This window comes from Amblyraja radiata, chromosome 13, assembly GCF_010909765.2.
Source record: "Amblyraja radiata isolate CabotCenter1 chromosome 13, sAmbRad1.1.pri, whole genome shotgun sequence".
Taxonomy (NCBI): domain Eukaryota; kingdom Metazoa; phylum Chordata; class Chondrichthyes; order Rajiformes; family Rajidae; genus Amblyraja; species Amblyraja radiata.
Window position 1 is genome coordinate 55503979 of NC_045968.1, and position 15646 is coordinate 55519624.

Genomic DNA, 15646 nt, shown 5'->3' on the forward strand with positions numbered 1-15646 from the left:
TTTAAATTCGTCCGACAATTTCAGCGCTGGAATAATTTAAAAATCAGCTTCTAATGCCGTCAACGCCGACAACGGGGACGGATCTCCCGTACGGGACAGGTAAAGGAAAGCCGTTTATTTTACATATAAACGTGCTTCTTAGGATGCCTTTAATCCACATTTTACGTTGCGAAATGGTGATTTAGGATCCATATGAACCGGCAGTATTTTTCCTGCCGATATGGGGTTTAAATTCACTGCAACCGCAACGTTCCAAACGATCGCGTTCCTCAAAAACCCACTCGCAAGATGATTTAAATGGCCATTAATTTATGGGAATTAAACACTAAATTCCTTCCATTTGGCCTATAAATCTATGACAATGAGATTTAAAAATCATGTTATATTGTGAATTCTTGTGTGAATGTTATTTGGACACTTAGGCTATTTAAAAATGTTAATCTTTTTTTAAGAAATGGATAGATGTTTAGATCTAGTAATTGAATTTTGTAATTAGCCACAATTGGGTAACTAACTAATGATATGCTTTAATTTCAGGTCATCCAAGTAAGATTGTTTCATATTTTTGTTTCAGAATGCTTCAATCTATAATAACTGAAAATTTCTTTCAGCTCTTAATTTTTAAGTAAGTTATAGGCTTTTGACTGTCCTTGATCACAGCTTTTTGTGTTAAGTCAATGGAAAAGCAATAGGGAACAAGATGCTAATTTCCGAGTATGTAAATGGCCATACCATTTTTAATACTGAAGATATGAAAGTGAATTAGGTGTCAAATTAAACTTATTTTTATTTTATTTATTTATTTTATTTTATTTAACCTTTATTTAACCAGAAGAAGTCTCATTGAGATTAAAAATCTCTTTTACAAGAGAGTCCTGGCCAAGACAGGCAGCAGCACAGTTCCACAGTTACAGACAATAATTTAAAAACAACAGAGAACATATAAATAGAGTCACAGTCATAACATCATCAAACAAGGCATGTACAGACAGAAGAGCCAGCTTCAACATCATTAAGAAGGGATTTAAATCTGTTTATAGAAACCAGCTCCTTAAGTTTCAGTTCATTCTGCAGCTGGTTCCATGCGAAGGGAGCAGCATAACTAAATGCCATTTTCCCCAGTTCAGTACAGACTTTAGGTACAGTTAGTAAGAACAAGTCCTCAGAACGGAGCTGATAAGTTCCTGTGCTTTTTCGAATTACATACTTCTGCAGGTATGAAGGAAGAACACCGAGGATAGTCTTATAAATAAGGATATGCCAATGATGGAGTCTGCGGGTGGACAGGGCAAACCATCCAACTTGAGCATACAAAGTGCAGTGGTGCGTGAGGGTTTTAAAATTAGTAACAAATCTCAGTGCTCCGTGGTAGACCGTGTCCAAAGACTAGGCATTTTGAAGATGCATTCATATATAAAACATCACCATAGTCCAACACAGACATAAACGTTGCAGCAATAAGTATTTTTTTGACTTCAAAAGAAAAACAAGATTTGTTTCTAAAGTAAAAACCTAATTTTATCTTTAGTTTTTTCACGTTGCTGGATATGAGGTTTAAAAGAGAGAGAATCGTCAATTATAATTCCCAGATATTTATATTGAGACACAGACTCAACCACAGAGCCCTGCAAAGTGGTGATAGGAGGGAGGTCCGAGGGCTTTGATTTAGCTTTAGTGAACAGCATGAGCTTTGTCTTGTCAGCATTTAAAACAAGTTTTTAAATCACACAGGTTACGTATGCTTTATCTGATGGGATAAATTGCAGACTTGATTTTTTAAATCTCAAAATTTTGTAACATTGCTAAATAAAGGGCCTCAGAAAAGTTTTTAAAATGTGTTTGTGTTTATTTTAAGTTAAAACATTTGCTCTATAAGAAAGAAAAATACTTCCTCCTGTGTCCATTTTCCTTGCCCTCTTTATTTACTGTGTTATAAAAACTGGAGGATAAAGAGTTTGTCCAAATCTATTCCATAGTGGTCTTGTGAATAAAGCCATTTTCTGAGGTGTCACTGCAAAATCTAAAAGCATATTTACCTTCTAAAAAAACATTTATTTTCATTTTGTTGCTCATTGGTTTAATGCCTTTTCCATTCCCAATCTTGTTGACATTTCATGGACATGCAGCTTTTAAATTAACTGATAAACAGAACTTGTCAGGTCACAATGATTATTTCAATCCTATTTTGAACATGACTGGCTGTTTTAATATCTGTAAGTGATGAAATTATATGCGAGTCCTAAATACCATCTTCATCTGATAATTAATTTCAAAAGATGTTACTATACAGTATGACATTTTGCTGGTAGTTAATTCTTGTTTGTTTCTGTAATGTGGATAATTTTTCACAATATTAATACATAACTGTATATTATATATATATATATATATATATATATATATATAAACTTTAGCAGACAGCTGGCATTGACAGTAAGTGCAATTGAAAGAAAAATAATTTGATGAACTCCCTGGTGAAATTTTAGATTACTGTCTCTTCTAAATAATAGATAAAATGTCAATACTGTTGAGTGATTCCGGTGATTTTATGTTTTTGATTTTTTTAAATGTTAATAGTTTGGCTAAAAGACAGGTAGAGAAGGGAGAGAGAGTGGGAAGAGCTGCACGGGAAAAGAAAATTGCATGAAACAACTCACAGTATTAAGACATTATAACTTCAGATTTTAATTGTTTTGCAAGGATAAAAAATATAATAGGTCGACTGCTAGTATGATCAGCAATTAATTTTGTGAAATTTGCATTCTTATTTGGTCAATATAATTTAACTTTTCAAAATTGGTTTGTATTGTCAAGTAATAATCTTTCTCTTTGAAGCAAAATAAAGCCTTGCATAGATGCTGCAAATTTCCAGAAAGAAGTGGTTTCATTTCTTCTTTTTATCCTTCTCCTTCCCTTTACCTTTAGCCTTTCCTTTGCTTTCTACTTTCTTTTTAAGGTTCTTATAGATGCCAATCTCCCTGCGAACCATGACGCCTCGCCACCAGGACTGAAGCTGTGAAAGAGGGAAAGATAAAATATCTCATGTGAAGGAATATCTACTGAATTTTTCCCATAGTTTCTCATCCAAGAATTAAGGAAAACAATTCTTGATTTATCTTTGGAATAATTGTATAACAAATGCCCAGAAAGGTTTATGATACATTATTGGGCCCAAATCCCCTAAATCCGGGTTTACTATTTTACTAGAAATGCTTCAATGGTCTTATTTATATCTATGATAGGCAAAATATATTCTTTCATGAAGAGGATTTTAATGAAGAGGATTTCCAAAGTCTACAGAGTGATTTAGGCCATTTGGAAAAATGGGCTGAAAGATTGCAGATGGAGTTTAATGCTGATAAATGTGAGGTGTTACACCTTGGCAGGACAAATCAAAATAGGACGTACATGATAAATGGTAGGGAATTGAAGAATACAGTTGAACAGAGGGATCTGGGAATAACCGTGCATAGTTCCTTGAAGGTGGAATCTCATATAGATAGGGTGGTAAAGAAAGCTTTTGGTATGCTAGCCTTTATAAATCAGAGCATTGAGTATAGAAGCTGGGATGTAATGTTAAAATTGTACAAGGCATTGGTGAGACCAAATCTGGAGTATGGTGTACAATTTTGGTCGCCCAATTATAGGAAGGATGTCAACAAAATAGAGAGAGTACAGAGGAGATTTACTAGAATGTTGCCTGGGTTTCAACAACTAAGTTACAGAGATAGGTTGAATAAGTTAGGTCTTTATTCTCTGGAGCGCAGAAGGTTAAGGGGGGACTTGATAGAGGTCTTTAAAATGATGAGAGGGATAGACAGAGTTGATGTGATCAAGCTTTTCCCTTTGAGAATAGGGAAGATTCAAACAAGAGGACATGACTTCAGAATTAAGGGACAGAAGTTTAGGGGTAACATGAGGGGGAACTTCTTTACTCAGAGAGTGGTAGCGGTGTGGAATGAGCTTCCAGTAGAAGTGGTGGTGGCAGGTTCGTTGGTATCATTTAAAAATAAATTGGATAGGCATATGGATGAGAAGGGAATGGAGGGTTATGGTATGAGTGCAGGCAGGTGGGACTAAGGGGAAAAAAGTTGTTCGGCACGGACTTGTAGGGCCGAGATGGCCTGTTTCCGTGCTGTAATTGTAATATGGTTATTATATGGTTTATATCAAGTACATTTAAAAATTACATATTATAATATGGTAATTCCAAAGATAGATGCTTTATGTAGGTAGACCACATAAGCAAAGCACAAATTTGTAGTTGAACTATGTTGTGGATCAGTTGGATCTCTGCACACTTTATCTTAAAATATAAATCTTAAAATAAGTTCATGTTATTTTACAAAATGTAAATAAAATACAAAATACTAGAAATACTCAGATCAGACAGAATGAGTAGAGGGAGAAACAGAGTTAATATTTCCAGGCAATGACCTTTCCTTGGGGAGAGGTTGGACAGACTTGGATTGTTTTCTCTGGAATGATGGAGGTTGAGGGGAGACCTGATAGAATTACCAAAATTATGAGAGGCACGGTTAGGGTCGACGGTCAGAACATTTTCCCCAGGTTGGAAAATCAAATACTAGAGAACATAGTATCGAGGTGAGAGGGGAAAAGTTTAAAGGAGTGTGCATTTTTTTTACACACTCTGGAAGGCACAGCTGGGGGCTGTAGTTGAGGCGGATAGTCGCATTTAAGAGATTTTTTGATAGGCATATGGAAACGCTGGGAATATGCGGGCAAATAAGAGTTGGTCTTGGCATCGTGTTTGGCACCACATTGGATGTCAAAGCACCTGTTCCTGTGCTGTACAGTTCTGTGTAATGTAGGTGAACAGAATATCCTAAATACAGTGTTAACCTAATGGAAGAAAAGTAGATTATAAATTGTGAAGATTGCTTTGTTGCATTGTTCTGTAACCAGGCATTAATATTTTGATGTAATTGGTCTCAGACCTTCATGTGATGTTACATGAAATTCATTCATGGCATTTTACCTTGATAACGCTTCTAAACTCTCTTTCTTCTTGTGTCCGTCTCTTGCATTCATTCTCCCTCTCAAGTCTGTCCTCAATTATTACTCGTTCATATGTCAAGTACTGAAGGATGAGAAAGGAAACAAAATGACCAGATATTTTTCATTCTCCTTCCTAATTACACGAGTCAGAATTCAAGGACTCATGTCATTGTAAGGATATTTAATCCATGTGCTCCTTGACCAGAACAATGAAAGAACAAGGAACTGCAGATGCTTGGATCTTGCATAGATCACAAAGTGTTGGAGTTGCTCAGCGGGTCTGGCAACCACTCTGGAAAACACGGATTGGCAATTCTTCATGTCGGGACCCTTCAGACCGATTGTAGTTCGGGGGAAAAAAGTTGAAAAAGTAGGTAGGATTGGGATCACACCGGGCAAGTGATAGGTGGATACAGGTGAGGGTGGTTTTGTGTGTTGAATGTACACCAATTAGATAGTTGTGATAGTTGTGCACCGTGTCCAATGCCCCAGGACGTTGCTTTTTTGCAGCTGCTGCAAACCAGCGCCCAAATCAATGCTCTTCAAGAGTGTTTTACTGCTCACTCTCTCCCTGCTCCCACCTTTCCACTGCCCAACACTGCACTGCGCGCCACCCGCCACCACGAACAGACTCCTCGGTCCGCTATAATCAAAATCCATTATCAAGAGGTCCATAATAATGAGGGTAGACTGTATGTATAAATCATAAGGTTCGATTTTCAAGCAATGCAAAACATGCTATGTTGCAGCAATCAAATCAAATTCTGTCCAAATCAGGAATCATGGTGTTGAAGGTACAGCACAACATGATCCAATTCAGATCACTATTTGTAATTGATAGCAAACAATTCAAAGCAGATTATATGCCTTCATAACCTTCTAAATAATATTGCATAAAAGTTTCTTAAAAGCCACTCCATGTTATTTTAATAACTCTTCATTAATTGTTGCTCATACAGAGAAAAATACCTAAAGTGCAAGGGAAACAAGTTAGCAATGTTCTTGTCCAGATAGGTGTATCCGGGACCATTAGGAATACCTTTTCAGAGTCCTCTCTGAGCCGTTGTAAATTACTAGTCTTGGATGCTTTCAGAGAAATCAGTTCATTTTGCTTTGCTTCAATGTCTTTATCATATTTTTCCATCCACAATTCCAGCTTTTCTTCCAAATCCTGATTGAGAAACAAAGACACAAGGCAGCAATAATATCAGAATCAATAATTATTTTAATCACACACACCTTCTAAAATGTTAAAATGATTTAGATTATTTTAACACTACCTGTACTCTCTTGCACTAAATTTATGGTAATTACTATTTTCAGAAGCATAAGATATGTATGTTTATATATGTATGTTTATGTATATATGTTTATGTATATCCCTTCAGTTATAGAGAGCCAAATTGGACAGTGCTAAAAAATATTTGATTAACCTGGGTTCATGTGGCACTGTTGACCCGCACAATTAATTGATAGCTACCGGTCAGTGCTTGTCAAATTATTGGTTTTATTGATACACTACATAGCCCAGTTATGGGAGAGGGTAGCATCAGTTCAAGTGGCCAGGAATAACTGAAGATGGTTGAGTTTGCGAATGATGGTGCAAATCATTCGACAACTAGTGGGATACTGCTGCAGGAGATGGTGAATAGCAGCAAAGATGGGGCTTATTCCCACACTGATTTTCAGAGGTCCTGATGGTTTTTATTACCAATGACCATTTATTAGAATAACTAAGAGATCCTTAGTGTTGCCTTTGATTAGTACGGCTGTCAGGGGTAATGGGGAGAAGGCAGGAGAATGGGGTTAGGAGGGAGAGATAGATCAGCCATGATTGAATGACGGAGATGTCTTGATGGGCCGAATGACCTAATTCTGCTCCTATCACTTATGATCCCTGATGATGCCTCTTCTATTCTTCTGACCCCCCTTCTCCTGAGGTTCAACTCCTTACTTCTATCCTTGCAACTACTCCTTGGCTGAACGCACTTTGTTGATATACTGGGGAGCAGCTCATCATGAGCCTACTACACAAAACCTGCAGATCATTCCAAACAGCAGGAGCTTTCTTTGAGGTACCAGCGATCTATTGATTATATTGCAAGACAAAACACTCTATCAGCTTGAGGAACTCACTTGTTTTGTATGCAGATTCATTGGAGTCAGGAGTGGCTAACGAAGGGTCTCGACCCAAAACATCACTCATTCCTTCTATCCAGAGATGCTGCCTGTCCCGCTGAGTTACTTCAGCATTTTGTGTCTATCTTCCTGGCTAACTGGTTGTCTGTTCTGGTGACCAGACCAAACTAGCCACAGTTAGCAGAAGAGTAATGAGTGAACCACATGAGTTTTTACAATAATCCAGTAGCTTTGTGGTTATCATTCTCAAGACTAGTATTTTTCTAATCAGGTAATTCAGCGTTAATTATTCTATTGTTTCTTTTTCTGGAAATTCATGATGATGGAAAAATATAATGTATTTGAGATATGTTTCCATTTTCAAAAGATGAGAAAATGATAACGATTTAAGAGAAGTAGTCTTAGTAATCTTTACCTGTATTTAATGTATTCTGAAAACTAAGGGAACCTTTACCTGGCTGTAGCTTTGTGATAAATAACTAGACTTTATGTATGAGCTCAGGCAGTTGGTCAATTGTGCATTTGATGTCTAGAGTATTCAACTAATTCCACTTGTTTGGGAGCTGTTTCTCTATCAGTACTCTATCAGTAGGAAAACTTGGTTGCTTAATTATTTCTTCCAAGGTCAGGAATGTCAGAGATATTGTAATACCGCCCTATTTGAGAAACTAATTTTCTGTGCAATTATTCAAAATTATGTAACAACAAGGAGAATGGGATTCAAATGATATATGTTTTAAACAAAAGCATTATTGGGATATATTTTCTATTCCATAACTGATCCTCATTCTGATGCATATAGAAAATTATATTAGAAACATAGAAACATAGAAAATAGGTGCAGGAGTAGGCCATTCGGCCCTTCGAGCCTGCACCGCCATTCAATATGATCATGGCTGATCATCCAACTCAGTATCCTGTACCTGCCTTCTCGCCATACCTCCTGATCCCTTTAGCCACAAGGGCCACATCTAACTCCCTCTTAAATATAGCCAATGAACTGGCCTCAACTACCTTCTGTGGCAGAGAGTTCCAGAGATTCACCACTCTGTGTGAAAAATGTTTTTCTCATCTCGGTCCTAAAAGATTTCCCCCTTATCCTTAAACTGTGACCCCTTGTTCTGGACTTCCCCAACATCGGGAACAATCTTCCTGCATCTAGCCTGTCCAACCCCTTAAGAATTTTGTAAGTTTCTATAAGATCCCCCCTCAATCTTCTAAATTCTAGCGAGTACAAGCCGAGTCTATCCAGTCTTTCTTCATATGAAAGTCCTGACATCCCAGGAATCAGTCTGGTGAACCTTCTCTGTACTCCCTCTGTGGCAAGAATGTCTTTCCTCAGATTTGGAGACCAAAACTGTACACAATACTCCAGGTGTGGTCTCACCAATACCCTGTACAACTGCAGTAGAACCTCCCTGCTCCTATACTCAAATCCTTTTGCTATGAATGCTAACATACCATTCGCTTTCTTCACTGCCTGCTGCACCTGCATGCCTACTTTCAATGACTGGTGTACCATGACACCCAGGTCTAGTTGCATCTCCCCTTTTCCTAATCGGCCACCATTTAGACCATATAATTACAAAGAGAGTTCTGAGTTGTATGAAATAGCAACCATTCTAATTCAGAATTGCTCCTGTAATTCAGCTTTGTCTGTCCTTATGTTTTATCTTAAAGTGGTAGAGTTTCTTCCATTTAATTTGAAGGACGGATACTCACTGCCTGATTTTGCCTCAGGAATTTTTCAATCTCCAAGTGTATCCGAATCTCCTGATCGATTTTGCTTTTCAAGAGCTGTTTAACAGAAGATCAAATATAATGCAATGGGAGTTTTAAAAATGTTGACTAAACTTTAATCATTTTTACATTTTAATTAAGTTTTTGCTAATGGAATTGTTGTAGTCTAACTATACATTCTCTGTAAAGATAACAACTTCACTGGCCGGACTAAAAGTAATATTTATTTTCTCTTATTTAAAATACCAATGAAATTAACTGAGGAGATTGTAATTTGAAACTGGAACTAAATAATGACAAACTGATTCCCTTAATGTAATTATTTTTGTAAATGCGGGTGAGTTTTAAACACAGAAAGAAGTCTGTTTTGCTAGCTCACCTGGTACATTAGATATCGTCCTGCGCTGTGCAACATAGGAAGCTCAAGGGTGTAATTTATCCCTACTGTGTTGTGAACCAGGTTGCAGCAGCCAAGGGACGATAGTTGACTTCAAAGTATATTTAACAGAGAGGCAAAAGGTTAGCCAGAATCATTGTTGCTGATTATGATCAGGTCATTGGAACATGACCCTGTGCTGATGTCAGTAACGTAAGTACAGAATGTGCTGGTATTTGCATCATGAGATTTGGATTGAGCAGGTGGCAAACTAGATCTACATAAAGAACGTCATGGATTGATGAAAATCTGGATTATTGTTTCACTGCATTGAATTACCAAATCCACAAAATTTAAATATAGTTAATATAGAACACCATTTAATTTCCAAACCTGAACCTCTTCCTTTAATTTACTCTCCTCTTCGGTACACTTTTTTTGTGTCTGTTGGACCTGCAGTTCTGCATTTTTCTTCATGTACTTCCCTTCCGTGGATGTTTTTGCTTTCATTTCTTGCACTTGGTCTTTTAGGTGAGCAATCATTTCATCTTTATTCTGAATAGAAAATTAATAAGCAAGGGTCAGTGGTTATGGTTGCTTTTCAAGTCTGCAATTACATTGGTGTTTGATCAATAAAATGAGTAAACATTGTGTATGATTTTCTAAACTAATTTTGCTCAAGATGCAAGTAGTTTTATATTCACAGAACCAGGTTGAGGTTTTTTGACCATTCACTCTATTTAAACTGCAGAGAATAAAACTTCTCTTTTCTGCAATATATCCTATTTCTCAACTAGAGTGGCCAACTTGTTGAGGTAAAAGCAAATAGTTGTAATATTTGTGGCATTCCCTGAATATGCTTGTTTTGAAAAACATAGACTACTGCTGCCTGAAATTGCCCTTAACAGATCATATTGTTATGGAAGCATTACAATTTGTGATGTTACTGATCTCTTGATTAAGGTAGATTACAAAACCGGGCTTTCACAAGCATCTGGAGGTGTTAAATGACTATAATTCCCGCTGTGTAAAAATTAAGTTAATATTCTTTATCTATCATTGGCTTATGAAAATAGGTTAGATATTGTAACTTTTAATTAACTTTACACAGATTTTTCTTCACCTGCGATTACCCAAAAAGAAAATCCCTGGAATAAATCATATTCTCACCGCCAGGCCCCATGGTAGTCAAGATGGGAGGGAATACATCGAAGTCCCTCACCCTGAGCACAGGTTCGCCCCAGGGTTGCGTCCTCAGCCACCTATTGTATTCCCTGTACACACATGACTGTGTGGCTAGGTTCAGCTCCAACTTTATAATCAAGTTTGCCGATGACACTGTGGTGGTGGGCCTGATCTCCAATAACAATGAGAAGGCCTACCGGGAGGAGGTGGCTGATCTGGCACTCTGGTGTCAGGACAACAGCCTCCTCTTGAATGTCATAAAAACTAAGGAGCTGATCGTGGACTTTAGGAGGGCACATCATCCGAGGACGTACACACCATTGAGGATAAATGGGGATACTGTGGATAGGGTGAGCTGTTTTAAATATCTGGGAGTCCACATCTCTGAGGATATGACATGGACATCACACGCCGCAGCACTCGTGAGTAAAGCAAGGCAGCGCCTTTACCACCTCAGGCAATTGAGGAAATTCAGAGTGTCTCCGAGGATCCTCCAGTGCTTCTACTCAGCGGCTGTGGAAAGCATCTTGTCCGGAAATATTACAATCTGGTTTGGGAATTGCTCTGCCCAGGACAAGAAGGCTCTGCAGAGAGTAGTGCGTTCGGCCGAACGCACTATGGGAACTTCACTCGCCCCCCTGCAGGAACTATACATCAGGAGGTGCAACTCCCGAGCCAATAAAATCATGGGAGACCCCTTCCACCCCTGCAACGGACTGTTCCAGCTGCTACGTTCAGGCAAACGCCTCCGTTGCCATGCTGTGAGAATGGAGAGGTTGAGAAGGAGTTTCTTCCCAGAGGCCATTAGGACTGCAACTCCTATCTCACCAGGGACTAACTTTACTGTACCACTCCACTGTTTTGTTTTTTTTAATTGCTGTTTTTTTCCCTTTTTCCTTCCGCCCACAGTGATTGATACAAATACATCGATAGATGCGCCTGAACACATCATCAGTGATGTAACCTGGGGTCATTGGGTGTTTCGGGTCTTTCAACATCAGACACCCTCACCCAGGCGACCCAGCCGTGGTTGATCAGACCACGACTTGTGTTCAGGTGGCATTCGCTCCTCCCCATGGACCTCCTCTCCTGATCCAGAGCCATCTCGAGGCTTTCTCCGCTGCCTCTGTGGTGTTCTTGATGGCCCTTCTCCTCGCCACTCCGTTGATGCCCAGTGCACTCAAGGCTTTGTAGAGCGATTGCCCTGCAAAACCTCTGCAGCCAACCTCGATGGACATACACCTTGCCTTCCAGCCCTGCTGACGGCAGTCTATGACCAGTTCTTCATATTTGGCCATCTTCCTCTCGTGGGCCTCCTCCAGACGTTCCTCCCACGGCACTGTCAGTTCCAACAAGACGATGTTTTTGGTCGCTTCTGAGACCAGGAGGATATCTGGCCTCAGGGTGGTCGTGGCAATGTGCTGTGGGAACTTCAGCTGTTTCACCAGGTCTACGGAAAGCTGCCAGTCCTGCGCAGTCGCCAGGATTCCTGATGAATTCCTGGCTGCTGTGGTTCTTGGCAGCTGCACTCCGGCCTTCACGAAGGTGATCATCTGGGTGGTGGGGCGTTCCCGTCTGCAGCAGCTGATTCCCATGCTGATGGCTTCTGCAATGGGTTTAAGAACCTGGTCGTGACGCCATGTGTACCGGCCCTGCCCAAGAGCCTTTGGGCAACAGCTCAGGATGTGCTCCAACGTCCACTTGCCTGAGCATTGCGGGCAATCTGGAGATTCCGCTTTGCCCCAGATGAAGAGGTTCGATGGGCTGGGCAGGACATCATACACTGCCTGGACCAGGAACTTGATGCGCTGTGGTTCAGCCTGCCAGAGCTCAGTCCATGTGACTTTTCGGTCCATGGCCTGCTCCCACCTTGTCCAGGCTCCCTGCTGCCTCAATCCAACTGCTCTGGTACACCTCTCCTCCTCCACCACTGCCCTCACTTCCTCCTGGACCAGCCTGCGCCTCTCCTTCCCCTTGGCCTTGTCAAACTGGGGAGATGGGAAGATTCCCAGGCTTGCTCTTCCCTGAGTCACTGCTCCCACCAGGACTCTGTGGCGTATCCGGGACTCTGCTTGCAGCACGGCTTCGCCGGCTCTCCACTTCCTCCCAGTTTTCATCTCCACCCCTGCTTGAGCCACCTTGGGGTCGCTGGAGTCCCTGTACAGCATCACCTCTCTGGCCCGAGTCACCTTGAACTCCTCCTCCAGGGACTTCAGGGGCAGCTGGAGCTTGGTGTTATTTCCGTAAAGGGCGATGCTGCTAAGGCTCCTGGGCAGTCCCGGCCACCTTCTGAGAAAGCTGCTGACTTTCCTCTCCAATATTTAATATGTAAAATAATATGTGATTCTGTTCAATTCTGTCTGTAGTTTGTTTGGTTGTTTGTTTGTTTGTCTTTTTGCACAAAGTCCGCGAGCATTGCCACTTTTCATTCCACTGCACATCTTGTATGTGTATGTGACGAATAAACTTGACTTGACTTGATCAACGCACTAATGTAGCTTTCACATTTCCTTGATATTTGAAAAACTTTAAATTATCCTTCTGATTTGAAAAAAAAGGTAATACTTGAATGAAGACTGATAAATTGCAGACAACTTACAACATTCAAACATAGACCATCCATCCCAGGATAGATCTTTTGCCAATGTTTATGTTCTATGTGAACTTTGTTCAACTCTCTTCAGCTAGTCCATTCAGCACAAATCTTTATTGCTTTTTCTCTTACGGTTTGCAGATTAATTCACTGCTGTAAATTGCCGCTAATGTGAAGGGAGTGGAAAGTGTGAAAGGGTTATTGGTGATCGTCGTGGACTCGGTGGGCAAAAGGGCTGTTTTCCATGCTGTAACTCTAAACTAAGTATTTTGGTCATGATACCCCAATACTTGAATAGCTAATAACAACTAGTGGCAAGCTTCTCCTGGGTGCTACTGACAAATGGAAGTCATTCTATTATTTTGCCCGTTTGGAGAAAACCATGTTAGAGTATGGAGGAGAGCAGGTTCTCTGATTTGCATTGTAGCTCTGGACAGCTTGGCAGAAAAAGAATATAGGAGGAATTCTATTCCTGGGGACCAGGAATTCTTGCAGACACGCAGTTATTTAGCAGCGAGATGAAACATCGGTCTTGGGTAATGTGAGGAGCTCCAAAGATATGGCAGTAGTTGCATGAGAAGTTAATTAAACTCGTACATGTGATCAATGTCAATGTTATCTCCTATTGATCACTTTAGACAACACATTTTGGTGCTAAACATTTTTAATTTAAATTAGATCATCAAAGATTAATTTGTAGTAGTGATGTCAAATTTGAGGATTGATATCATATACTGCATACTTCCAGCATATGAGATAAATGCATGCACTAAGAAGCAATTCCAAATATGGCAAATGGCACACAGAAATATTAATGGGTGGTTCCTGTTGAAATTCCAGTCACATCACTACCTAAAGAGCAATTTTGCAGCTGACGAATTTGTGGCCTTTGTATTCTTCCTATGAAAATATATCTTCAAAATGACCTATAATTTAAAATATTTGCTATGACTTTTTTAGTTTATTAATAGCTGAATATTTTGTTGTAAGCTTTTTACAGGATTCAATACAGTGAAATACAATTGTTAAAATGTATTTCTGATTAGGGTCCAAAATACAAAAGAACAGACATTTGTGGCAGCAAGCATTAAATACATCAGATAATAAGAAGCTCAGAAACCTGTTGTTCTGCCTCTTTTTCCATCTGTAAATTTTGCAGCTGATTTCTCAATGCTTTAATTTTCCTCCTGCCTTCTTCTTCCCTGTTATATGTAAATGAAAAAAATGTGAGTACAAGACCTGGCAGCATTTAGTTTTAGCGTGCAAGCCTGTGACAATTCACTGATTTACCTTTGCAGGTTTTGTAAGACTAAAATTAGCTTTAGATTTACAATTACAATAGTTGCAATCAATGAAACTTAAGCCAAATTTGATTTTATATAACCAGGCTCATGCAAAGTTTTAATTTTGGTCAGTGTGATCTGCTTCTAGACATGTATACTTTGGCCTAAAATCAAAAATTTCTGCTTTCAAATGAAACAGAATGTTGTAATTTTGGTTGAGGCACTCATTTATCATATTCTTTCATTTATTTACACCTCATATATTTCTACCAACTAATTGATTTAATATTTTCAGCTTTCTTGTTCTTTGGGATAAGTAAGCTACCAACAACCAGTTTTCCAATTTCCAATAGTTTCTCAGAACTTCTCAGAACTGTCAGCAGGATTCAGTAGTGTAATTTCACCAAATGTGCATGTCACCAAATTGAAATAAAATGTGATTAGTATAAGATAAACTGCAATTAATCATTTCAAAGAAGATAAATGTTACTCCACGACATGTTTTCGGGGAGTCAAGAGAAGACTGGAAGAATGTTTAAACCAAGGGACGTTCTTTAAGTTACTTTCCATTTATTTTGAGTTACAACAGTTCCCCGTTGACTTTAGTGAGAAATTGCACTTCTATCAAGTGGAATTAAATAGAATGCCATAGAATTGCACTACCAATTTTCAGGATTACTACTGATAATTGCCATCTAACCATTTAAGGAAGCATCCGTTGGCTAGATAGGAGGACTGTCACAAAATCGGAACCACGTCTCAAATTAATCAAGCTGCATTAATAGTATAAAATGGTCTGAAGGAGGGTTTCAGCCCAAAACGTTGCTTATTTCCTTCGCTCCATAGATGCTGCCGCATCCGCTGAGTTTCTCCAGCACTTTTGTCTACCTTTAATAGCATAAAATATGGAGAACAACCCCCCCCCCCCCTTTCTGTACTGAATGTGGGAGTGCCAATATGGGGGGGAAATAGCTGTGCACCTAAAAATGCAGAAATCAGGAAAGTGCTTTGATGCACTTTAGTCTAATTTGATTTTAGAGCAATACTGTTTAAAATATATATTTCTGTGCTCTGATCCTTATTTTATATTAGGCACAAATCATTTATTCCTCTAGTTGAAAGCGTGAGACAAAGAGAGAGAATTACAACTGATTGTTTCAGTTAACGAATAGAGATTTGAGTCCAAGTATTACCCTGAGGACTATGGCTGTGTGTGTTCCAAGAGTAGACGATTTGACTCAAATGTAAAACAAGGAACAAAGCACAAAACTGTGTTGGTAAAGAGTATTGCTGTAAAATCAGATCTGACTA

The 15646-nt window shown here is 39.2% G+C and overlaps 1 protein-coding gene across 3 annotated transcripts in view; it reads right to left on the reverse strand.

Moving 5' to 3' along the window:
* Positions 1-2382: 2382 nt before the first annotated feature.
* The window catches only part of iqcg (IQ motif containing G), a 35051-nt gene continuing 21787 nt past the window's right edge, over positions 2383-15646 (reverse strand). For 2 of the 3 annotated variants that reach the window (XM_033032116.1, XM_033032118.1), the window contains exons 5-10: positions 14173-14254; positions 9668-9829; positions 8881-8955; positions 6059-6190; positions 5000-5101; positions 2383-3013 (exon numbers count right to left, since the gene is read on the reverse strand). In XM_033032116.1, the coding sequence (XP_032888007.1) occupies positions 2885-3013; positions 5000-5101; positions 6059-6190; positions 8881-8955; positions 9668-9829; positions 14173-14254 (682 nt within the window). In that variant the 3' untranslated portion in view covers positions 2383-2884. The remainder of the gene's footprint in view (positions 3014-4999; positions 5102-6058; positions 6191-8880; positions 8956-9667; positions 9830-14172; positions 14255-15646) is intronic. The other variant, XM_033032117.1, reaches the window with a different exon arrangement.